We start from the raw sequence: 27,681 nt of genomic DNA, 5'->3' as shown, positions 1-27,681 counted from the left end.
CAAAAAACTCAAAAGAGCTCTAATGTTTTGTGTAGTGGAGAGGATAGGACTGTCTATGCTGCTCTCTCACATACAGTAATAGAACAGAATGCAGTTATGTATGGAACTTAGATGAGAAACACCTTAAAATTCTTCACAAGCAGTGGTTATTGAAAGGGAGGAAACTGGAGATGCTTCTCATCAGTTAAAATGTGTTTCCTTGTTGTGTAGATGCTTAGAGACTGTTAATGTATTTTTGCCATTGAGATAGATATGTGGAGTTGTCATTCATGTAGTAGATGGAGTAATAGCACTGGAAGCCAAACATGAGGAGATTCTAATAGCACTAAAACCCAAACATGATTCTATTGCCAGCATATGTGTGACACATCACAGTCATTGCATAGAAAAAGATGATAAGTCATTGGTAATATGTTTTTAAACATATCCATAGTTTATTTATTTTGGTCCTGATTATTTGGCAAGAATAAACAGATTTATCCAAGAACTTAAGTACTTTGTACATTCTCTCATCATTATAATTTTACATGGTCACTGCAAATCTTCATAGAGTTTCTGCCAATGAGTGACAAACCTCAATTGTACATATTTTTCTCTTGTACATGTCATTTCTACCACATAATTAATGAAAATAACATAAAAATCAAACATCCCAAAGGTCCCCAGATGTTCAGTATCATATATGGAAGCAAAATATATGTATCCAGTAAAGAAGTGATGGGACAACAAGCATAATAAGGCAGTGTTAAAGCTAATTGACTCATTCCGTTAATCCTACAATTTCATCAACTGAAGCAGTTTGCTTCTACATTCAGTATTTACTGTATTGTCTATGTGAAAAAGAAATGTACTTGTTTTTTAAGTGTTTTGATTATATTTGATTAATTGATTTATTCCATTTTACAGCTGAAGTGGATCCACTACTTACTGGTCAGGTTCCTATTATTCCTGTGGTGCCTGATGAGCCTATCCCCTCCCTTGTGGATGGTGAGCCTATTCTGGCTAGTGAAGATTCTACTTTTGACTTCTCCTCTCCTGTTGCCACCACTACGCCAATACTCAGTTTCATAAATGGTAAGAAAGAGGTGAGTGCTGAGCCCAAGTATGTTGTTGAGGAAGAGGCAAGAGGAGATGTATTTGAGAGTGTGTCCTCAACACTCCCGAATGTAACACAAATAGAAGAACAAAAGGAGAGAACATCTCAATTGGATTATTCTCAGTCTGATATTACAACAGAAGATGAGTCATCAATGTCAAGCCAAGAAGTAACCTATCCATTGCCTGTTTTCTTCAGTACATTTGAGCCAAAATATGATTATAAACAAGAACAAATATTTGTAGAGGGCATTCCTCCATCACCTTTTGTACCAGAACCTAAGGATGAGACACTCATTGATGAAGGAACTATCATACTCAGAACTCTTTCTGCAGACAAAGTTGAAGGAAGTTCCTCAATAAAGCCACACCAGGCATTGAAAGAACTAGCAACTTCTTCTCTAGATACTTTGGAAAAGAAAGTGACAGTTGCGTCATCTAATGCAGGCCCCCAGAGTAGAGTAGTCACTGAAGATTTTAGTCAAACATCATTCATTAAGACCATAAACACAGATCAAGCAAGCACTGAAACTCTGTCAGTGATCCCTAGGAAACCTGAAGATTCATCACAGATAGGAATGCCTGACATTGCTTCTACAACCATGGGCATTTCCTCAACAACTGCATTGCATGCAACAGAAAAAGATGCCCATACCCTTGAGGCAATATTAACTGGTCATTCCTCCTCCACACCTTTCCTGTACACAACAGAAAAGGTGACAGGATTGACCAAAAAGAAAGAGAGCTCAGATGCCACAGTTGGGGTGACAGATGTTACAAATCTAATGGGCACTGATACAACCAAAACAATACCTAAAGACATTTCAGTGCTGATACCTTTACAAATGTCCACAGTAACAATGGGCACAGTGAGCATTCCCTCCAGTGTATCCCCATTGGGGTTTGAAGATAAACATACATCTAGTATAACAATAATTCCTAAATCCTCTACCCTCTCTGAAGCACTACAGACAATGCAGGAAAATACAAAATCAACACCAGACACAGGCACAGATAAGACTGTAAAAACAGACCATACAGAAATTACACAAAGGACAAAGGAAAAATTAGTAGCTTCTTTCACTGGAGACATAGATACTTCAGAGTCATTTACTGAGAAGGTCATAAGATATTGGACAGCAAAGAGCACAATTATTGCAACTTCTGTTCCTGGCATGGAAAGCATAACCAAATCTATTCCCATAGCTGACGAAGAAGGGTCAGGAGACCAAACCCCTGATCTCTTTTCTACAAAGCCTGCTTTACTGCATAGCACAGTCACAAGTGAATTTGGCAACATGACGTCACACTCAATAATGACACAAACTGAGAAGTTGCAAACAGAAGCACTATCAATATCTGCAGATCCATCAGCCCTTCCAATTATTGTTTCCTCAGAAAAAAACATTTCTTCTGTGGAAACAACAACTTTAGATGAGAAATCAACTGAGATTCCAGTTACAATTCTAAACACATTGTCAGCAGAGGAGATAGCCAGTAAACATGTGCTGTCAGGCACAGGTTCACAAACCATCTTTCAATTTTCAGAGACTGATGGCTCAGGAGATCAACCCTATGTAATGCTGACCAAAGAATCCACACCAGTTGCTCCACTGCATACTACATCTAGAGTCAAAGAAATTATCAGTGAAACAGCTACTCATGTAATCCAAACTGTTCCTGGCACAGTGTTAATACAGACTGATCTGACAACTCAAGATGAATATTTGGCACCTATTTCAGAGAGATTGGAAGCAAAAACAGATGCTGACACCTCAGTAAAAGAGACAACTGAGACACTTAGTAAAGTGCCTTTGCCCACACTTGAATCTGCTGTGCCTAATGCATCTCACACATTTAGTGAAAGGACTAAGCTACTCTCAGCTGAAAGCACAGTAAGAGAAACATTTATAAGTGATAGTACCACAGAGCCACATGGAATAAGCATTGCAGTTTGGAAAACTAGGGTCACCACACCAGAAAATGTGAAGTATCTGACAGAAGTAACATCCACATCATCAAAGCCACCAGAATTGCCTATTATCGATTCCTCTGAAATAATGTTTTCCTCAACAGAGAGCTCCGAGACATCTGATAAGTTTACTATGGAGTCCTTAAGCACTATCTCATCCATGTTTAGTGCAGTGGAAGTGCCATCAGGGACAACTTCTGAGTCACTATTCCATTTTCCTGAGGAGAAAGGCTTAGGTGGTCAAAGAGTTTACACTATTACAACAATAACAAGAGCAAAAACAGAAACAGAATCTCCTACTTTATTTCATACTGAAGACAAAGACAAAGACATACTGAAGACTTCCACAACAGCAATGTTTGAAACATCGTTACCTCAGTCAGAGGGCACAATGCTGGAGAGAACATCTGTGATGCCAATTGTTTCATTTGAAAAATCAACTGTGGTTCCTACACATGAACTTACCAGAGAGCAGGAAATGACCATTGCACCAACTATAATGAACGCAAGTCATACAGTCACATTAATTCCCACCATATCCTTGTCAGAGGGAACAACAATAAAAACAGAAACAGAACATGTGACAGGTTACACTGGTGCCACAAAATTGTCAGATATTACCAGCACTGACAAAATCACTATCACTGACCTACCTCTAGATGAATCAGAACTTGATTACACAAAGAGTACAATGGACCATTTAAATGTTGAAATAGCAACACATTCCACACCATTTAAGTCTCATATTACTTCAATAGTTTCTGTAAGCCCATCTCAAACACAATTTATGGCTTCTTCTTTGGAACCTGGTAGTGGAGACACCGAGGACACCACAGGTGAAACTGAAGGCACAGAAGCTGGTCCTGTAGCATCCAGTGTTGCTCTTGAATCAATTCCTCCATTTCCTGCTTCCTCAACAGAAGATGTGACAAAAACATCTACAGCAGTGACAAAAACTGAGGAAACAGAGTTGCCAATACACACACCTACAGAAGAGATTTCATCAATTTTTTCCAGCTCAACTTTTACAACTCCCGTTTTATTTTTCAGAACAGATGAGGATGAAAAATTTGTGAAAGAACAAACAACAGATTATACTACAAAACAAGCAGTTTTTACAAGCACTGGCAAAATGTACACTATGTCTAGTTTGTTTGCAACAGATGATAAAATCTCTGCAAAACAAACTGTAGAATCATCTTCAGCTCCTGCTTTCACTCCATCATCCAAATCTCCAGCTTCATCTTCTGATTTAGAGAGAACTGGCACAGCACGTTCAATTTCAACTCACATCGATATGGAAGTGTCTGGGGCTTTAGGTACAGATGATGGTCAAGAGTCTACCCTGCTTGAAGGATCTGCTGAAAAGATATCAGAAATCACAACTGATGCTGTCAAGGAATTTTCTGTGAGGACAGATGAAGCAGAACTTGATTACACAAAGAGCACTTTGGACCATTTAAGTGCTGAAGTAGCAACACATTCCACACCATTTAAGTCTCATATTGCTTCAACAGTTTCTGTAAGCCCATCTCAAACACAATTTATGGCTTCTTCTATAGATCCTGGTAGTGGAGACACCGAGGACACTTCAGGTGAAACTGAAGGCTCAGAAGATGATGGTTCCGGTACTGTAGCTTCCAGCGTTGTTCTTGAGCCAACTCCTCCATTTCCTGCTTCATCAACAGAAGATGTGACAAAAACATCTGGAGCAGTGACAAAAACTGAGGAAACAGAGTTGCCAATACACACACCTACAGAAGAGATTTCATCAATTATTTCCAGCTCAACTTTTACAACTTCTGTTTTATCTTTCAGAACAGATGAGGATGAAAAATTTGTGAAAGAACAAACAGCAGATTATACTACAAAACATCCAGGTTTTACAAGCACTGGCAAAATGTCCACTATGTCTAGTTTGTTTGCAACAGATGATGAAATCTCTGCAAAACTAACCCTAGAATCATCTTCAGTTCCTGCATCTTCTCCACCAATCATTTCTACAAATTCATCTTCGGAATTAGAAAGAATAAGCTCTACAACACATTCAACTTCAACTCACATTGATATGGAAGCATCTGGGGCTTTAGGTACAGATGTTCATCAAGAGTCTACCCCGCTTGAAGGATCTGCTGAAAAGATATCAGAAATCACAACAACTGATGCTGTCAAGGAATTTTCTATAAGGACAGATGAATCAGAACTTGATTACACAAAGAGCACTTTGGACCATTTAAGTGCTGAAATACCAACACATTCCTCACCATTTAAGTCTCATATTACTTCAACAGTTTTTGTAAGCCTATCTCAAACACAATTCATGGCTTCTTCTATAGAACCTGGTAGTGGAGACACCGAGGACACTTCAGGTGAAACTGAAGGCACAGAAGATGATGGTTCCGGTAATGTAGCTTCCAGCATTGTTCTTGAGTCAACTCCTCCATTTCCTGCTTCATCAACAGAAGATGTGACAAAAACATCTGGAGCAGTGACAAAAACTGAGGAAACAGAGTTGCCAATACACACACCTACAGAAGAGATTTCATCAATTATTTCCAGCTCAACTTTTACAACTCCTGTTTTATCCTTCAGAACAGATGAAGATGAAAAATTTGTGAAAGAACAAACAACAGATTATACTACAAAACAACCAGTTTTTACAAGCACTGGCAAAATGTACACTATGTCTAGTTTGTTTGCAACAGATGATAAAATCTCTGCAAAACAAACTGTAGAATCATCTTCAGCTCCTGCTTTCACTCCATCATCCATATCTCCAGCTTCATCTTCTGACTTAGAGAGAACTGGCACAGCACATTCAACTTCAACTCACATCGATATGGAAGCATTTGGGGCTTTAGGTACAGATGATGGTCAAGAGTCTACCCTGCTTGAAGGATCTGCTGAAAAGATATCAGAAATCACAACAACTGATGCTGTTAAGGAATTTTCTATAAGGACAGATGAATCAGAGCTTGGTTACACAAAGAGCACTTTGGACCATTTAAGTGCTGAAGTAGCAACACATTCCACACCATTTAAGTCTCATATTGCTTCAACAGTTTCTGTAAGCCCATCTCAAATACAATTTATGGCTTCTTCTTTAGAACCTGGTAGTGGAAATACCGAGGATGCTATAAGTGAAACTGAACACTCAGATGATGATGGTTCTGGTACTGTAGCATCCAGTGTTGCTCTTGAGTCAACTCCTCCGTTTTCTGCTTCATCAACAGAAGACATGAGAAAAACATCTGGAGCAGTGACAAAAACTGAGGAAACAGAGTTGCCAATACACACACCTATAGAAGAGATTTCATCAATTATTTCCAGCTCAAATTTTACAACTCCTGTTTTATCTTTCAGAACAGATGAGGATGAAAAATTTGTGAAAGAACAAACAACAGATTATATTACAACACAACCAGTTTTTACAAGCAATGGCAAAATGTCCACTATGTCTAGTTTGTTTGCAACAGATGATGAAATCTCTGCAAAACAAACTGTAGAATCATCTTCAGCTCCTGCTTTCACTCCATCATCCATGTCTCCAGCTTTATCTTCTGACTTAGAGAGAACTGGCACAGCACATTCAACTTCAACTCACATCGATATGGAAGCATCTGGGGCTTTAGGTACAGATGATGTTCAAGAGTCTACCCTGGTTGAAGGATCTGCTGAAAAGATATCAGAAATCACAACAAATGATGCTGTCAAGGGATTTTCTATAAGGACAGAAGAAGCAGAACTTGATTACACAAAGAGCACTTTGGACCATTTAAGTGCTGAAGTAGCAACACATTCCACACCATTTAAGTCTCATATTACTTCAACAGTTTTTGTAAGCCCATCTCAAACACAATTTATGGCTTCTTCTTTAGAAGCTGGTAGTGGAGACACAGAGGACACTTCAGGTGAAACTGAAGGCTCAGAAGATGATGGTTCCGGTACTGTAGCTTCCAGCGTTGTTCTTGAGTCAACTCCTCCATTTCCTGCTTCATCAACAGAAGACGTGATAAAAACATCTGGAGCATTGACAACAACTGAGGAAACAGAGTTGCCAATACACACACCTACAGAGGAGATTTCATCAATTTTTTCTACCTCAACTTTTACAACTCCTGTTTTATCCTTCAGAACAGATGAAGATGAAAAATTTGTGAAAGAACAAACAGCTGATTATATTACAACACAACCAGTTTTTACAAGCACTGGCAAAATGTCCACTATGTCTAGTTTGTTTGCAACAGATGATGAAATCTCTGCAAAACTAACCCTGGAATCATCTTCAGTTCCTGCATCTTCTCCACCAACCATTTCTTCAACTTCATCTTCAGACTTAGTAAGAATAAGCTCTACAACACATTCAACTTCAACTCACATCGATATGGAGGCGTCTAGGGCTTTAGGTACAGATGTTCATCAAGAGTATACCCTGCTTGAAGGATCTGCTGAAAAGATATTAGAAATCACAACAACTGATGCTGTTAAGGAATTTTCTATAAAGACAGATGAATCAGAATTTGATTACACAAAGAGCACATTGGACCATTTAAGTGCTGAAATAGCAACACATTCCACACCATTTAAGTCTCATATTACTTCACCAGTTTTTGTAAGCCCATCTCAAACACAACTCATTGCTTCTTCTTTAGAACCTGGTAGTGGAGACACCGAGGACACTTCAGGTGAAACTGAAGGGTCAGAAGATGATGGTTCCGGTACTTTAGCTTCCAGCATTGTTCTTGAGTCAACTCCTCCATTTCCTGCTTCATCAACAGAAGACGTGATAAAAACATCTGGAGCATTGACAACAACTGAGGAAACAGAGTTGCCAATACACACACCTACAGAAGAGATTTCATCAATTTTTTCCAGCTCAATTTTTACAACTCCTGTTTTATCTTTCAGAACAGATGAGGATGAAAAATTTGTTAAAGAACAAACAGCAGATTATACTACAAAACAACCAGGTTTTACAAGCACTGGCAAAATGTCCACTATGTCTAGTTTGTTTGCAACAGGTGATGAAATCTCTGCAAAACAAACTGTAGAATCATCTTCAGCTACTGCTTTCACTGCATCATCCATGTCTCCAGCTTCATCTTCTGACTTAGAGAGAACTGGCACAGCACATTCAACTTCAACTCACATCGATATGGAAGCATTTGGGGCTTTAGGTACAGATGATGGTCAAGAGTCTACCCTGCTTGAAGGATCTGCTGAAAAGATATCAGAAATCACAACAACTGATGCTGTTAAGGAATTTTCTATAAGGACAGATGAATCAGAGCTTGGTTACACAAAGAGCACTTTGGACCATTTAAGTGCTGAAGTAGCAACACATTCCACACCATTTAAGTCTCATATTGCTTCAACAGTTTCTGTAAGCCCATCTCAAATACAATTTATGGCTTCTTCTTTAGAACCTGGTAGTGGAAATACCGAGGATGCTATAAGTGAAACTGAACACTCAGATGATGATGGTTCTGGTACTGTAGCATCCAGTGTTGCTCTTGAGTCAACTCCTCCGTTTTCTGCTTCATCAACAGAAGACATGAGAAAAACATCTGGAGCAGTGACAAAAACTGAGGAAACAGAGTTGCCAATACACACACCTATAGAAGAGATTTCATCAATTATTTCCAGCTCAAATTTTACAACTCCTGTTTTATCTTTCAGAACAGATGAGGATGAAAAATTTGTGAAAGAACAAACAACAGATTATATTACAACACAACCAGTTTTTACAAGCAATGGCAAAATGTCCACTATGTCTAGTTTGTTTGCAACAGATGATGAAATCTCTGCAAAACAAACTGTAGAATCATCTTCAGCTCCTGCTTTCACTCCATCATCCATGTCTCCAGCTTTATCTTCTGACTTAGAGAGAACTGGCACAGCACATTCAACTTCAACTCACATCGATATGGAAGCATCTGGGGCTTTAGGTACAGATGATGTTCAAGAGTCTACCCTGGTTGAAGGATCTGCTGAAAAGATATCAGAAATCACAACAAATGATGCTGTCAAGGGATTTTCTATAAGGACAGAAGAAGCAGAACTTGATTACACAAAGAGCACTTTGGACCATTTAAGTGCTGAAGTAGCAACACATTCCACACCATTTAAGTCTCATATTACTTCAACAGTTTTTGTAAGCCCATCTCAAACACAATTTATGGCTTCTTCTTTAGAAGCTGGTAGTGGAGACACAGAGGACACTTCAGGTGAAACTGAAGGCTCAGAAGATGATGGTTCCGGTACTGTAGCTTCCAGCGTTGTTCTTGAGTCAACTCCTCCATTTCCTGCTTCATCAACAGAAGACGTGATAAAAACATCTGGAGCATTGACAACAACTGAGGAAACAGAGTTGCCAATACACACACCTACAGAGGAGATTTCATCAATTTTTTCTACCTCAACTTTTACAACTCCTGTTTTATCCTTCAGAACAGATGAAGATGAAAAATTTGTGAAAGAACAAACAGCTGATTATATTACAACACAACCAGTTTTTACAAGCACTGGCAAAATGTCCACTATGTCTAGTTTGTTTGCAACAGATGATGAAATCTCTGCAAAACTAACCCTGGAATCATCTTCAGTTCCTGCATCTTCTCCACCAACCATTTCTTCAACTTCATCTTCAGACTTAGTAAGAATAAGCTCTACAACACATTCAACTTCAACTCACATCGATATGGAGGCGTCTAGGGCTTTAGGTACAGATGTTCATCAAGAGTATACCCTGCTTGAAGGATCTGCTGAAAAGATATTAGAAATCACAACAACTGATGCTGTTAAGGAATTTTCTATAAAGACAGATGAATCAGAATTTGATTACACAAAGAGCACATTGGACCATTTAAGTGCTGAAATAGCAACACATTCCACACCATTTAAGTCTCATATTACTTCACCAGTTTTTGTAAGCCCATCTCAAACACAACTCATTGCTTCTTCTTTAGAACCTGGTAGTGGAGACACCGAGGACACTTCAGGTGAAACTGAAGGGTCAGAAGATGATGGTTCCGGTACTTTAGCTTCCAGCATTGTTCTTGAGTCAACTCCTCCATTTCCTGCTTCATCAACAGAAGACGTGATAAAAACATCTGGAGCATTGACAACAACTGAGGAAACAGAGTTGCCAATACACACACCTACAGAAGAGATTTCATCAATTTTTTCCAGCTCAATTTTTACAACTCCTGTTTTATCTTTCAGAACAGATGAGGATGAAAAATTTGTTAAAGAACAAACAGCAGATTATACTACAAAACAACCAGGTTTTACAAGCACTGGCAAAATGTCCACTATGTCTAGTTTGTTTGCAACAGGTGATGAAATCTCTGCAAAACAAACTGTAGAATCATCTTCAGCTACTGCTTTCACTGCATCATCCATGTCTCCAGCTTCATCTTCTGACTTAGAGAGAAGTGGCACAACACATTCAACTTCAACTCACATCAATATGGAAGCGTCTGGGGCTTTAGGTACAGATGATTGTCAAGAGTCTACCCTGCTTGAAGGATCTGCTGAAAAGATATCAGAAATCACAACAACTGATGCTGTTAAGCAATTTTTTATAAGGACGGATGAAGCAGAACTTGATTACCCAAAGAGCACTTTGGACCATTTAAGTTCTGAAGTAGCGACACATTCCACACCATTTAAGTTTCATATTGCTTCAACAGTTTCTGTAAGGCCATCTCAAACACAATTTATGGCTTCTTCTTTAGAACCTGGTAGTGGAAACACCGAGGACGCTATAAGTGAAACTGAAGGCTCAGAAGATGATGGTTCTGGTACTGTAGCTTCCAGCGTTGTTCTTGAGCCAACTCCTCCATTTCCTGCTTCATCAACAGAAGATGTGACAAAAACATCTGGAGCAGTGACAAAAACTGAGGAAACAGAGTTGCCAATACACACACCTACAGAAGAGATTTCATCAATTATGTCCAGCTCAACTTTTACAGCTCCTGTTTTATCCTTCAGAACAGATGAGGATGAAAAATTTGTGAAAGAACAAACAACAGATTATACTACAAAACAATCAGTTTTTACAAGCACTGGCAAAATGTACACTATGTCTAGTTTGTTTGCAACACATGATGAAATCTCTGCAAAACAAACTGTAGAATCATCTTCAGCTCCTGCTTTCACTCCATCATCCATGTCTCCAGGTTCATCTTCTGACTTAGAGAGAACTGGCACAACACATTCATCTTCAACTCACATAGATATGGAAGTGTCTGGGGCTTTAGGTACAGATGATGTTCAAGAGTCTACCCTGGTTGAAGGATCTGCTGAAAAGATATCAGAAATCACAACAACTGATGCTGTTAAGGAATTTTTTATAAGGACAGATGAAGCAGAACTTGATTACACAAATAGCACATCGGACCATTTAAGTGCTGAAGTAGCAACACATTCCACACCATTTAAGTCTCATATTACTTCAACAGTTTCTGTAAGGCCATCTCAAACACAGTTCATGATCTCTTCTTTAGAACCTGGTAGTGGAGACACTGAGGACACTACAGGTGAAACTGAAGGCACAGAAGCTGATGGTTCCCGTCCTGTAGCATCCAGTGTTGTTCTTGAATCAACTCCTCCATTTCATGCTTCACCAACAGATGATATGACAACAACAAAGTCTGGAGCAGTGACAAAAACTGAGGAAATCAGCATTGTTCTTGAGTCATCTTTTTCTGCTCAATCAACAGAATTTGATGCAGTCATAGAAACTGAGGGGACGAAGTTTCCAGAGCTCACAACTAGTCAAAAGATTTTGCCAGTTTTTCCCACTTCACTTCCTTCCGGGCCTATTACTTCCTTTACAACCCGATCTTTAAGTCAACAGACATCTGACTACATTGCAAAACACCCAGTTTCTGCTCAGACTAACAAATTACCTAGTATAAGTACTGTACCCTCAACAAGTGATTATGTCTACGTAAAACAAACTCTAGAATCAGATTCAACTTCTGCCTCTTTTCATGCAAGCATAGCTCCAATATCATCTCACTTGCAAAGAATAAGCTCTACCATACACCCATCAGCTCATATCGATGCAGTTTCAAGCACAGAAGATGAGCAATATTCTCCTATATTTGAAGCATCTGCTGAGGAGACACCAACACCAAGTGAAGCAAATCTTGAATTTTCTGTAGGAACTGGTGTGGCAGATGTCAGTCCTACCCAGTCCACATTGTTCAAGTCTGAATTTACTTCCACATTGTCTTTTAGTTTAAATCCAACAGATTATACAGCTTCATCTGCAGACCCTGGGAGTGGTGGCACAGAGGCTACAGCATCTGAAGGGGCTGAAAATGATGGTTCTGGTGCTCCTCTTGAGTCTCCATCACCAACTCCATCAAGAAATATGTCAACAGAAAAATCTCAAGTGTTAGTAAACACAGATATCAAAGAGATTACATCATTTTTTCCCACTTCAGTTTTCACATATAAAGAGGATGATTTAGTTGACCAGCTGACAGTAGCTCCTGGTGCACTACTGTCAACAGCACCAATTAACCTGACATCAAAACATACTGACATGGAATGGTCTGGGGTCTCAGTCACAGATGCTGACCAAGGTCTATCCCCTGTAGATGGAGGTTCAGGACATCAAACTCCAAAGCTCAGTAAATATGCAGTTGCTGCCACAGTTGACATACATGAATTTACAAGTACAGGTTCTGAAATGACTACACAAGTTGTCACATTTGGCAAAGGTACAGAAAAGCCTGAATTGTCCCACAGTGCCCCACAAATAAAGACAGAGCAGAGAGCAGATGATTCTGAGATATTTACATTTACACAGGATTCTTTGACAACCAGTTTGCCAAGACTTAGTATGGACACTACACTTTTGAAGGAAGGCAGCAGCATCAACACATTACCTGAAACAGTGACTACAGAGACACATGTTACTTCTGTAGTTCCCCCTGTCATCTTTTCTGATCATACTGATAAACAAGTGACAACTATTGTCCCCCCTAGTAGTGAGATTAGGTCTGATACACCAAGCATGAAGCTTCATGAACCGAAATCATCAACAGGCACTGTGGTCATATTTACAGAAAATGCAAATGATGAGGATGAACTTTTCTCAACAGTTACAGACAGTATGGCAGACCATAGCACTAGAGAAGAATATATTCTAACAGATAATACAATCATTGATGCAGATAAAGTTTCAGTGTTTGAGCCCTCATCACCCTTTTCCCCCACAATTATCACAGCGGAAGCAGCTGGTATTACAATGATCTCTTTAACACCACAGTCCTCCAACATAATAGAGGAACCAGATGGATCTGGAATGGATAGTGCTTTGTCATCAGTGCCACAATTTCATGTTGCATTTCAATCTACCACAGAAGGGTCATCAAGTAAAGAAATTACTTCTAGAACAGGCTCTCTATCAAGTAGTCCAACATCACTGGAAGAAACAAAAACAAAACCAACATTTGTTGAGCTCCTTCATGAGAAGTTTACTGTTCCATTAGAACACTATCTAACCTTTGCTCCTTCAAAGTTAATGCCTTCCAAAACATCAACTTCCACATACTCTCCTCAGACAACCCCACATTTGACCCATGGTACCAGACATTCCATGCACACAACTTCACATATTAGTTTCAGCACATTATATCGCACTTATTCTAGCACCAACACACCTGATTCCAGTCATACAGCCTCACATAGTACCCACAGCACTCATCAGCCTACATTTACCCTGACCACTAAATCTAATCATACAACCACTGACCATTATAAAACCTCAGCCACTGACCACTCTAAAATCTCACATTCACTTTCTGCTACATCACATCCTGGATTTGGTTCTGCACAGTCATCATTTAAACCTACACATTCTACCCTTAAATCTCTTTCCACACCAAGTGATGATTTCTCTGGAGACCATGACTCTGTACAGGATTCTGGAGTGCAAACTTTAATGCCAACTTCTCAAACTTTCACTACACCTACAGACACGGACTCAGAAACAATAAAAACTGCAACAAGTAAACCCTCTGCTAGGTCACCTGTAATTATTCATACTGTAAAAGATACATTTGAGGAAGCTGTACAGACAACAGAAGCCCCACAAGCTGTTATGACCACTTTGGACAATGTATCTCCAATAAACATGGAAGAAATTGTGCCTAAATCAACAATATCAGCCTTGTTTACTCATCCCTCAGAAGTGGAAAGCTCTAGTGAAGGTGCTGACCAAGATGTGATAATTCCAACATCTACACCCTATCATGTCTCAAGATTACCTGTTGTAACAGGTATGCTACCATCTGCTGATTCTGTTCCAATAATTGATTCTGTTGAAGATATTGACACTACAACTACAATGACTGAAAAAACAGAGACTACACTGACAGGCAAGATAACAAAATTGACAGAGGACAATGAAAAAATGTCAGCAGTGCCTTTGGTTGATGAGTCAAAAACTTCAGTGGTTGAGACCTCTGCCTTCCCTGCTACTACAGCCTTCCCTGCAACTGCTTCTCAATTCTTTACTAGTACAGTTCAGTTTCTGCAGTCATCTTTTGCACCATTTTTAGATCTTTTAAATAAATCTACTGAAAGACCTTTAGGAACTGTGCAACCTATTCAGGAGCTGTCCACAGAAAAACTGTTTGGTACCAGCAGAGGGACAACAACAATCCCACCAATATCAGGCTCAGATGAAAGCTCAGGAGACCAGCCTATAGAAATGTTCAGTAAAGAGTCCACACCAGTAGTCTCTCCTAAAGTGGCCATAGTCCATAAACATTTCTCCACCACCCATTCAGATTCATTAGTGTCATCATCTCAGAAAACTCACATGAGTTTAGATACAACCTCAGCACGCACAACAAACACAAAGTCTGTGGAATCATACTATCAAGATCTGTCTGAAGTAACACTTAACCCCCAGCCTACCAATATATGGGCAGAAGGAGATTTGACAGCAACAACTATTCCTATAATTTCTATGTCCACATCAGAAAATGAGAAGTCTAGTCAGCCTATTGGAACCACAAAGGAAATTGTACCATCTACTAAACAGATGCCAGTAGGGGAAGCAATTTCATTTGATTTGGAGTTGGTTTCAATCACACACAGACCTGAAAAGGCAGACACATCAATATATAGTCCTGCAGATCAAACAAAGACCCTGGACTTTATTGAACCTATCACAGTTGCATCAACATACACACAGGACACTGATGACACATCTGAATCTTTTGTAGTAGAAACCATACCAGATTTTAGTGGCACTGTGACCACCTCACAGGTTGAGACTGATACTACCTTTAAGAGAACAGACACAAGCTTGCCTGTTACTCACAGAAGTGAGAGCTTTACAAAATCTATCAGTTCAGAAAGTAGCAAAGAAGAGGTTAGAACTGCTGTCCCAACCTCTGATGAGGTCCAGGCAGTTATTTTATCATTAGTTACCACATCACCACTGCTACAGCCTGATGACTCCAGCACCGGATCTGTTAGTGAGCAAACCATGTCAAAGGAGCAGCAGGCAATTGGCCAGATTGAGGAAGCTATAACTCCTATCACAGACATACTTATCCAGGAGAGTGTGGATAATACATCATCAACATCTGCAGTTCCAAGACACATTGATGCCACTACTTCATATGAAGATGCTTTTGATCCAGTAGTACAGACGGCAACACAAAGGCCTTCTGTGCATACAGATTTAGGATACACAGTTTTTGAAGAGACCTTGGATATTTCAGGTATGGCTGTTATTTATTTTTTTAATAAATAATTTAACCTTGGTATTTCTAAGCACAGTTTATAAGTCATGTACTGTGATAGCCTTTGGATTGCTAATTCTTTCTTTTTAACTACAGGTGTTCATTCATGTCCTGATAATATTTGCTTGAATGGTGGCTCATGTGTGAAAATGGGCATTGCCCAAATCTGTCACTGCCCTCCTGGATACACTGGGCAATATTGTGAAATAGGTATTCTTTAGATACACAACAGTTTTCTATTTGAGTATTAATCTGTTGTTAATGTATTTAATATTTAAACTCATTTTAATGTCATTGTTTTTAGATGTTGATGAGTGCCAGTCCAATCCATGTCATAATGGGGGTACCTGTGTGGATGGGCTGAACTCTTTTTCCTGTGTATGTCTGTCAAGCTACAAAGGGGCTCTGTGTGAGCAAGGTAAAGGCACAGTGATAATACTGGTTTCTACAAAACATACTGAAACATAATTATAAAACATAACTATAACATTCAGCAGCTTGAAAGAGTTTGTCTCTTAAGTAATAAAATAGAATTGCAAAACCCAACCTTGATGTGTAGATAAACTTTACATTATGAACCACCTAAGATTGAAATAAAGTATGAAAGTGTTACACTTGCACCAGTTTCTTAACATTACCTGAAAACAGGTAAACTGTATTTAGCTGTAATAATATTGATGACAATTCTATTATTCTGCATGATCACATAGATCATATAGATCCTTTATGATTATAAGACTCTTTTGTCACCCCTTTTCATTGCTTCTTGAATTCTACATGCTAAAGCAAATCTCAGTGGTATATGAACTGTGCTGAAAATCTCCAATCCTATAATAAAAATGAGTCAGACACCAATGGGTAAAACAAAAGCAAATCTTATTTAATATTTGTCTCAGCCTGCAGGCATCTCACACACACAAGGTGTCTGTAAGGGAGAGGCAGGTTACTCTTTTCCTCTGCGCTTTATACTACAACTTTATATACTATAATACTTTATACTTTACACTACAATGCAGAAAAGGGTTGTTTTGCTCCCTTTCTACCTAAAAAGGGGTTGTTTTGCTCCCTGCTGTCTTATTTGCTCTGCAACAGAGCATTCCTCTCAGAAACCAAATTTGCAGATGGTACTAGGTATAGTTGTTGTGATGTTTGGAGAAAGAGTAGCTGTCTGCTCCATGTTCTTGTAGCACAAAAATGTAATTTTTCCATTACAGAACTTTGCCAGAATTAAAATGACATCTATATAATTAAAATAGCTTCATCTGTAGGAAACATATGAATTTGGTGATTTTATTTTGTGTTTATGTGCACTTAATGCATAATTTAATGTTTTGATTAACATCATTAATGCTTCATCTCATGCCGATCATGTCTCCGTAGTGTATATGTCATATGTCATGTTTCAAGCAAACATGCTGTGATTAATGTGCTTCATGATTTATTTGACCTCAGTTAAACACTGTATCAAGGGTACAGTAACAATGTCCACTTATCACACCCGTAAATATTGTAATGACTTAGTGGTGACTTAGGAATGATATAGTGTCTGATTGCTTATACAAAATGACTTTCTCAAATGCTAATGCAAAAAGGAAAACAACAAGGTGATGCAAAAGCAGCTAAACAACTATTTAGAAATCAAGAATGAACCAGAATATCTTATAAATTACTGCATTAGAGTTAGTGGATTATAAGTGTTTTAAATCATGTGTTCTGTCTCTGTAATAGAACTTTATTAGATTATTCAATTTACAAATTGTCTTCGAAATGACTCTTTCTTGCATTTAAATCTTAATCAAGCTAGCATATATATTACTGTGCTTTTTACTTAATCTGGGCCTTTCAGGTGTTCTCCATCATCTTTTTTTGGTGAGGTTTGGTGATTAACTGCTGGTCATTACTGCCTCTGCCAGTGCAAATCAGCTTCAGTCCAGATACATAATTTATTTTATACAAGCTCTCAGTCTGACACAGTGCAGCCCAGAGCTGGTTCAGAAACAGCCACAGTGATTGATTGAACATGGTTCATTTGCAGATATAGTTTATACTCATGACTCATTTGGTACAGTCTATTGAACATTTGTTTATTTAGAAACACTGCACAGCAGAAAATCTGGCCTGAAAACCTACAAAATAGCTTACCGAGCATAAAATATTTTGTGTCTAGTGTGCGTCTAACAACACCCTTCCCCTTTGTTTATCAGTCTAAGACCATAATTTCATCCAACAGTCTAGAATAATAGATCTCTTGAGGTTTTTATATGCTTTGGATGAATCTGGCCTTCGTGATACTATTGAAATGCAAGTGCTGTGCCCATTTAGTTAATTGGTGTGTAGTATAGTAGGAGGATGAAAGGGAGATCAAAACAGAAGCCCTGAGGTGCAGAGCAATTTTAAGCAGGAGGACATTCACTCTTGAAGTAAAGATCAAGATGTTCTGAAACAAAACAAATTTAGATTTATTGCACAGATACCAATTTACCAGGGACTTTATACTCAAAAAAGTGGTAATACTGGACATTCACCTTCTTTATTTTGTAGGTTTTAATTTGGTGCAAGTTACATATAATCAGTTGGTCTTCAGTAGAAAACAGATTGGTAATGGCAGAGCAATAATGAAGAATGACTCTCTTCCTGCAGACACAGAGGTATGCAACTATGGCTGGCACAAGTTCCAGGGCCATTGCTACAAGTACTTCCCCCACAGACGCACCTGGGATGCAGCTGAGCATGAGTGTCGCCTCCAGGGGGCGCACCTCACCAGTATTCTGTCCCATGAAGAGCAGCATTACATCAACCGTAAGTGTTGAGTCTCTGATTTTAAGATATTCCAATGAGTGGATTTTATTTGTACTTGCCATGATGCTAATAATGTGGTATTCATAATCAAAAGGCCACCAGGGAATAAAAAAGTATCATTTAAAATATATTATGAATGCCAAAAATAGTAGGCTGTCCACTACCTATGAGCTTTAAATTGGATAATTTATCCTTGGTCTTAAATAGAAAAAAGTCCAAAATACAGATTTTGCTTTGAAGCTCCAGACAGCAGATATAACAGAAATCTCTTATTAGAAGTACCAGAGCCATAATCCTTGTTCCTGAGCCAAGAAGTGAAGTTTGAAGCCACATGCTTTTACCATGTCACTAGAATGGAGCACAGTATTCTCAGGCCTGAGAAACAGGAAGTGTGATGTGTAAGCTAAAAAATGCTCCTTGTTTTTAAAGACTGACCAGGCGCACCTAATATGGGAATTAACCTACGTGCCCTATTTAATTTTGGCAGGCCTTGGCCATGACTACCAGTGGATCGGTCTGAACGATAAAATGTTTGAAAGCGATTTCCGGTGGACTGATGGCCATGTTGTGGTAAGAGAGTTCATTATAATTTATGTGATCCTTTTGTAAGAGGATAGACATCATAAATTCTAATAAAAATAATGATAAAATTTGTGGTCTCATAGATATCACTTTGTTTCTATTACTTGTCTGATGTGAATGATGAGAATCTCTGAGAGTCTTTGGGAAGTCCGTTCATTTCAGCTATAATTTAAAATGCAGAAACATGCCAGGACTAGTAACTCCTAGCTTGTTTTTGCATTTTATGTGTTCAACTCTGTGCAAAGGAAGGTTTGTAAGAAGTTCCTCAGTTATTGCTGGAGGTATTCTTCCAGCTGACAGGAAAGTGTCTAATTGCTGCTTTGGGTCGTTTGGTGCCAATTGGGCTAACACTTCAAAGATCCAGACTGTTGTCAGGGGTTGGGGAAGGGAGAAAGGCCTTGGGGGTGCAGGAGATAAGCAGTGTTCGTTGGCGGATGTCCTTTCGCAGTTGAGAGATTAAGAAGAAGCCCATGGACGGCAAGGGGAGGGCGCTGACAGGTGCAGACAGGTACCAGCTCTCCCCAGGAAATAGAGAACAACCAGCCTCACAGATGGGCAGCAGCTGAGATGGTGTACGGTGAAGGACAAGGCCTTGGGGGTGGGGTGCGTGTGTGGAAGGAGCTGGATGGGCTGATGTGCTTTTACATACATGGTGTGGATGGAGTTGAAGAGCTGATGTGGCACGTACAGTACGAGCCGAGAGAGGAAGGAAGAGAGCCGAGAAGAACGTTTGTCAGATATGCCGCAGGGGTTGTTGCGAGGGTCAAAATGGCATCATTACAGAACGTCTGCAGGAAGTGGCGGGCAACCTGTTGCGTGGGGTAATAACAGGATGTGTGGCAACGCAACCCACACGGCTTTGAAGGGCCAGGCACAATGCATGGTGCTGCTGAAAGATTCGTAGCCATTTGCAGACGGAGGCACATTCCACAGAGTTCAGCTGACGAACTCCAAAGACAGGAGCCAGTCAGACTGGATCAGCTGTTATAGAATAAGCATTAGGGCTGGATATAGGCCAGCCTTTTCTTTAGGTGAAGAAGAGTACCAATGAAGCGCTTTAAACTGAGCGATTTTTCAAGCGTGTGAAACACTAGGAACAGGATCTCCACACAGGGTGGAAATTTGTGTGAATGCGGAATGAGACTTTGTTGGGATTGCATGGCCAGATAAACATCTGCTACAGCCACCCACATGAAATATTACTGGTGACGCCCACGAATGTGCAACATCATGAGACTCTGTGTTCCCACTCTTCTCCACAAGGACAATCAGTGGTACAGTTATATTCATAGTGTAAAAGGTGAAAAAGCTCTTCAAAATAGCGTCCCCTTTGTCTGAGAGCCAGAGTATCAACTACTGCTGAGTGTTTATTGTTCGTGGGTAGTAAATTCATTCATTTACTGCACTTTGTAGTATCACTTTTATTTTAGGGCTACATTCTTTCCATATAAAGAGAGACATAGTTTGTGACTTTATACCTGGGCAGTGAGCTTCTTGGGTGCACAGGAGTTGGAGAGAAAACTGGTTAAGGGTTGCTGGGTCCCTGGACATGCCTCCCTTAATTGCACTGTGCATAGGTCATTATCTGGTCCTGCAAGTACACAGGGATGACATTTATTATGGGTCTTGGCCAGTGATTATGACCATCTGGATAAGAGACTGCAGAGAATTGCTGATCAGACATCAGACTGGAGGCCACGTCGACCATACTATCTCTTCTCTTTTTTCTGTATCTCATTTACCTCAGATCTGAGGTTAATGTGAACTGTAGCTTACAGTCACTACAGGGGCAAACAGTGCACCCTGAATAACACCAGATCTGTACATTTACACTGACAGCATTTGTCAGACAGTCTAACTCAGTGTGGCGTACATATATTTATCAGTATGTGAGTTTCTTGGGAACCCATGACTTTGGTGTTGCTAGCACTTTGCTCTGAGTCTCATTTTATCTACAGGAAATCTCTATTCTGCAAATTTGCACTTTGATGCTGCCAATATAATTTGTGAGTGTGAGTTTTCCAGTGTGAGTTTTCAGTACGGGTCTACTCATTTATGTATTGCAGTTAAAACACAAAACAACAAAAGAACATTTTTGTGTCAGGAATGCATATCGCCTTTGTTAGTGGTAGGAGTTTTGTTGTGAGAAGGTGTACAGCTCCCCTGTGTGGACTCTGATATGTACTGTCACCAGAAAGGTTATTGATGTCTTTGCTAAGAAATAGATTTTGTTCTGCTTCATGGGTTTTACTAAATTTGCAATTCATAACCTCCCAGCTCTTTGTAATACTGATATGTCAATTTAATGAACCGTAAGAGAGATGAATAAGTCAGCATGTGGTCTAAGCATATTACCACATAATTCAAATGATGTAGGCATGAAACAACTAAGTACCATAAGTAAGCTATTGATTTTAATGATTGCAATATAATGCAATCATTTTAGCCTGCAAAGTACTTTCAGAAAACACCATGACCACTACACTTGAATTGTGCACTAGTAAAGAGTGGTAGGTCGTTAATGAGCTCTTTTAGTATGATAGCTGCTGCATTTACAGCTAAGCTTTAGTAGCACTTGAAACAAAGGGAACATAGAAGAAATATATTATTCCTGTTCAAATATTTAGCATCCCTAAAATGTCAAATTGGATATTCTTTTCTTCTTTTGTGAATGAGTAGCATCAAGGGGGAATGGCAGTTTTATGTTTATGTGATAGGTTTAATAGATAAATTAGAAAGAAGAACAAGAGGGCAGTGACATTGATGTGAAGCTGCAGTCTTATGCAGTACCCCTGCATGAGTGCTAATAGCGTCCCCTTGTGGAAAAGCATTAGTCTGCTGATGTGTGAGTGAGTTACATGCCAGATCCATGAAGTACTTCACACATTAAAAACTAAACAGACACACGAACAAAATGCAGGAGGTTTACACAGATCTAGCTTCACCTTACCCACACTCTTCACCTTACCCACACTCCTCACCTTACCCACATTCCTCACCTTACTTCACCTTCACCTTACCCACACTCCTCACCTTACCCACACTCCTCACCTTACTTCACCTTCACCTTACCCACACTCCTCACCTTACCCACACTCCTCACCTTACCCACTCTTCACCTTACCCACACTCTTCACCTTACTTCACCTTCACCTTACACACACTCCTCACCTTACCCACACTCCTCAACTTACTTCACCTTCACCTTACCCACACTCCTCACCTTACCCACACTCTTCACCTTACCCACACTCTTCACCTTACCCACACTCCTCACCTTACCCACACTCCTCACCTTACTTCACCTTCACCTTACCCACACTCCTCACCTTACTTCACCTTCACCTTACGCACACTCCTCACCTTACCCACACTCCTCACCTTACCCACACTCCTCACCTTACTTCACCTTCACCTTACCCACACTCCTCACCTTACCCACACTCTTCACCTTACCCACACTCCTCACCTTACCCACACTCTTTTCCTTCTTTTGCAGCAATATGAGAACTGGAGACCCAACCAACCAGACAGTTTCTTCTCCTCTGGAGAGGACTGTGTGGTGATGATCTGGCATGAGGATGGCCAGTGGAATGATGTTCCCTGCAACTATCATCTTACCTTCACCTGCAAGAAAGGCACAGGTGAGCATTCTGCCACAAGATGAGCTGAAATTTGCAAGCTCTCTAATGGAAAGTCTACCTACCTGTATTTCTCTAGTGTATAGATGAACTGTGTAAAAAAGATCTATGAATTCTAATGTCAGACTGGTTGATACCAAATTGGACACTTCAGTTTTTAAAGTGCTGTATCTATAGGCCTTCTGCATGTTCAACAGAAAAAAGAAATCTTAACAAAGCTAAAGTATTTTGCTGTTAACATTCTCCTCCTGCTTTAACAGTGGCGTGCAGCCAACCTCCTCTGGTGATGAACGCACGAGCATTTGGCCAGACACGTCCACGCTACGAGATCAACTCGCTCATCAGGTACCAGTGCATGGACGGCTTCATCCAGAGGCATTTACCCACCATCCGCTGCAGAGGAGATGGCTTATGGGATGTGCCCAAAATCTCCTGCATGAACCGTAAGTGTTGTCTCTGCCTGCTGCGACTTTAATAAGCGGTATAAACTGCTAGTGAATGAACTTTAGTGAGGACAAGTACGCATAATCTTTCATACATAACCAGAACCCATTACCATTTATTCATTAGTGACAGATTTAGCCTTTTGGTTGAAGTGATCTGTCTTTTATTTTTAGTGGTAATGTCACATTTTTGCAGTAAAAGTGTTTTCCAATTATTATGCACGTGTCTATGTAAATCTAATAAAAAATTCTGTTGCAGCTATATAAATATTGTATGTTTCAGAGAAACAGAAGTATTAAAAATAGAGAATGGAGTTAATAATTACCCTATTAATGTGTTTTTGAAAATTGTTCCTTAATTACCTTTCCAGCCTCCAACTTCCAGAGGGAATACAGCCGGATGTATCGGACCATCAGAATTCATGGCAACCAATGGAGGAGATCCAAAGAGAACTCTGCCAGTTCCCTCCAGAACCATCATCATCAGCATGCTTTTCATAACCACCGGACAAAACAATAGGCCGGCTTACTAAGAGACCTGGTCCCAGTAATCTAGACCCCTTGGCTAGAGAGATCTTTCTCAGCTAAGAAAGTGTTTTTTTTTTCATTCTTTTAACCACACGTGATGGATTTTCATGTGATTTGATTCATATATGGAGAAAATATAGAAAGATATATGGAAACAGGAAAAGATAAAAAATGAAGAGGACAAGGATCTGAGGTTTAGATACTGGACTAAGCATACTGCCTGTTCAGAACTGTAGGAGTAAGAGAAGATTTTTAAAAAAACGTTCTCAGCTGGCCACTGAAAAAAAAAAGACTGTCACTGTTTCTGCTGGATGACTGCCATGCGAGTGAATTTAAAAATATATATTCTATTTTCACTTTGGATCACAAAGTGCCTTCTTGGTCAAGTGTTTGCTAATATACAGAATCAACTTGCATATCGACTTTTTTTTTTTTTTTTCAGTTCATAGTACCGTATACAAGACACAAGAAATCAAGATTTGCTCAAAGTTACTTCCAAACTGTGCCTGAGAATCCTCTAGCACATATTGTGATACTGACTGTGGTTTCTACACTTGCATTTTCCTCTGGGTGTAGTTTATCAAAGTTCTTGATATAGCGTTCCTCTGTTTCAAAGCTCCTGAGAAGTTCTTCAGGTCTATGAGAACAAGAACAATGGAGGGCACAACAAATGGGAGGACATGCATTCAAAGACTGAATGCAAAGCAAAGCAAACGGTATAGGAAAATACAATGGGAATGATTGTTAACCCAAAAACGATCAACGGGAATGCTAACATGACACAAAAACTATTTGGACTCTTTGATAACCATCCCAAAAACAACACATTACAATAAACCCATCCAAAGGAATACTTAAGTGCCTTGATTGCAAAATGATCTTTTTTTATATCAGGCCATTTTGATTAATCGCTACACTGTCTAAAATGTCACTTTCATTTAATTCCTCCATTTCTTTTCATCTTTAAAAGGGCTCCTCTTCGCCAAATAACTTCAGCCTCTGTGTTTCTTTTGGACATTGTAAAACTACTTTTTAAGAGAATGTACTTTGTGAATTGCTCAATAAGACTTGAACAAAAATGCCTTTTTAACAGCAACCATGTAATTTATTTTTCAAGCTGCTTCTAATCTTCTTGTGTTCATTGTTAAAATGCAGCACCTTGGAGATAATATGACCTGTCTGTCCAAATGCGTCATCATACAGTCGGGTAGATTATTGCAGAGGGACTGGTGATGACAGCTGATTTGTGATGGGATATGGGAACAAAGAGGAAACAGAAACTGACATGACATTTGGGTTGTTTAATTGGTTTCAAAGATCAGAATCCATCATTCTGTACAGCTTTTCTACATGGAATCCTTCAGTTACATTGCCCATCTTGATAATCCAGTTGTTCACCCAGGTGTTTCTATTAATTTTTTAATCTAGTTTTTGTGTTGTTTTTTCAGATGTGTTTTATCCAAAAGTGCACATATCTTTTTTATATTTATAGTATAACAAGATAATTGCATAATGTGAATGTCTGGGATGTGTGTGGAAAAAATATTGTAAGTAAAGTTACTTTTTATACCTACAATGTGTCACCAAAGAGACAAAGAAAGTTTATTCCATTTTGCTGTGGCTCTTGGCCTTCTGTTATAACAAAGACGTGATATGAAAAAAATGAGAAAGTCACTGTTGGAGGCGTCAGTAATGATATTATCCTACACAATCTGAATCACACTTTTCCCACCTGGAATACAAATAAAAGCCTTGAAAAAATGGTTCAGAAAAGCAATGCTATGTTTTTACCAGCAGATGGAGGAATTCGTTTAGTCTATAACAAGTCAACAACAAACATGGAGCCAATGTAAGAAAGTTCCAGAGGTAATAAATATATACTATTTGTGGGAATTTTGGTAGGACAGATAGCTGCAATAAATAGGATTTTAAAAGAAAAACACAATGGATAATGATTCCTCAGCCCATATATGTTCTCACCCAAAATGGCTACTCCTTAACATTCATCTGATGCTATTATACAAAGCAACTTACAACTATGACTGAGTACAACTTGAGAGATAAGGGCCTTGTTCAGGGGCCCAACAGTGGCAACTTGGCAGTGGTGGTGCTTGAACCAGCAACCTTCCAACTACAAGTACCATCACCACTGAGATACCACTGCCCAACCTTATTGCTGTTTGTTAAAAAAAACAAAACAAAACAAAACATAAAGTACTTTACAGCTACAAGAAAAATGAATAAAGTAACAATTCAAAATAATATCAGTAGAACCACTGAATATGAAAATATTCCGCTGTTCCAAATGCTGTATATCATAGCATATGTCCATGGCATGTGCCTGAAATTACCTTGTCAAACATGGGATTTAAACATGATCTAAATGCCTCATTGGAGTTCTCCTATATCACCAGGACGTTCATAGAGGAACCCTGCACTGAAGAACAATTAATTTTCAGTGTAATGGCTGCCAAGTAACTGAGCATAAGCCCCAAAGGAGTCTCACTGCTATTGGTTGTCACTTCGTGCCCTAAAAGTTCTGCAAAGGTCAGGCTGAATGTCAGACCAGAGTGCACAGAAAGAAATATGCAAGGAAGGAGTTCAGGCTGCTGCAAATTCTTCTGGGATTGTGGTGCAGAAAAAGATGCAGTGCCTGAAAGAGTGATGTTCTGTTGCAGTAGGAATGTGTTGAAGAATGTGAAGGATTTATTATGTGAAGGAAAGGATAGGGGAAGAAATAATGCGCTAAATGTTCGGCATCAGCTGAAGGATGCAAGGCAGAAGAAAGGAGTGATGCAGCATTAATAAGCACACAGTAGGCTATATATTTACATGAACAGAATGTGTCCCAGGTGGATTACTTTAATTGGATCAAATGTTACCACTCTGTGTTCAGTCAGACTGGCCAATAATCAAATCCCCAGCTCTTCATTTAGATTAAACTGCCACAAAGTACGTATGTAATAAGGAAAAAGGTTCAAAGCCAGTGAATCTTTCAAAGCAGTTTTTTTTCTTTACCCAGTTTAAAATGTCATCAGCACGTGATCATTTGCAAAAGTTTTTTTTTTTTTAAGATTACGTGGAAAATATCAGACATATATTAGACACCGTAGTAGGAAAGAACAAAACAACACACAATAAAATATAAAAAGCAAAACAAAGTTTTATCTAGATCTGAATGGAGCTTAATCATATATAGCTTGAAGAGCACATGTTTAGTTTTTGGCATTTATCATATGAAAAAGGTTTTGCAAATGTTAAAACCTGCTATTGCCTGCAGGATAAAAAATATTTTCTGGAGGATGGAAACAGCTTATACATGGCATAAACTGTGCCAATGTTTGGATACTCACATTTAGTCTAATTCTATAAAAGGCTTTGCCAGATTCTTAAATGTTTCTCATGTTTTTGGAAATACAATATTTGGACAATCCTTTATCTAGCAGCCCTCAGCAGCCCCTGGAAGATCAATGGATTTAGATTTTGAAGCACTGTAAGAGAAAGTCGAGAGCCCTCTGCTCCAGCAGGGGGGCAGCCAAGTTGTATTCAAAGTGTCTTAACAGCCAAAAAGAACAGAAACAAGGGAGAGCTTGAAATTTCCTGTTGCCGTAAAACTTATAGTTCTGTTCTTAGGCTCTGGTCTTATTACCTTTGAAGAGACTGGTGTTTCTCCTCTAATGCTCTAAATGCAAGAGGCAGTGCTGGGGGATTTAGTGCTTATATAACAGTCTGTGACTCCCTAACAAGAAGGCCATGAGGCTGTTGTACCATAGCCCTGTGACAGAGGGGTTTTGCTTCCAACTACATATTTTGGGCACACACTTAGATGGTGAAGTCTTGAC

The 27,681-nt window shown here is 39.3% G+C and overlaps 1 protein-coding gene across 3 annotated transcripts in view; it reads left to right on the top strand.

Annotated features, from left to right (window-relative positions):
- The window catches only part of vcana (versican a), a 38,007-nt gene extending 12,405 nt beyond the window's left edge, over positions 1-25,602 (top strand). For 2 of the 3 annotated variants that reach the window (XM_035530279.1, XM_035530280.1), the window contains exons 8-15: positions 907-15,825; positions 15,943-16,056; positions 16,151-16,264; positions 18,487-18,645; positions 19,133-19,215; positions 22,727-22,871; positions 23,129-23,311; positions 23,683-25,602. In XM_035530279.1, the coding sequence (XP_035386172.1) occupies positions 907-15,825; positions 15,943-16,056; positions 16,151-16,264; positions 18,487-18,645; positions 19,133-19,215; positions 22,727-22,871; positions 23,129-23,311; positions 23,683-23,831 (15,866 nt within the window). In that variant the 3' untranslated portion in view covers positions 23,832-25,602. The remainder of the gene's footprint in view (positions 1-906; positions 15,826-15,942; positions 16,057-16,150; positions 16,265-18,486; positions 18,646-19,132; positions 19,216-22,726; positions 22,872-23,128; positions 23,312-23,682) is intronic. The other variant, XM_035530281.1, reaches the window with a different exon arrangement.
- Positions 25,603-27,681: the final 2,079 nt, after the last annotated feature.

This window comes from Electrophorus electricus, chromosome 9, assembly GCF_013358815.1.
Source record: "Electrophorus electricus isolate fEleEle1 chromosome 9, fEleEle1.pri, whole genome shotgun sequence".
Classification (NCBI taxonomy): domain Eukaryota; kingdom Metazoa; phylum Chordata; class Actinopteri; order Gymnotiformes; family Gymnotidae; genus Electrophorus; species Electrophorus electricus.
This window is presented reverse-complemented; position numbering and strand designations above follow the sequence as displayed.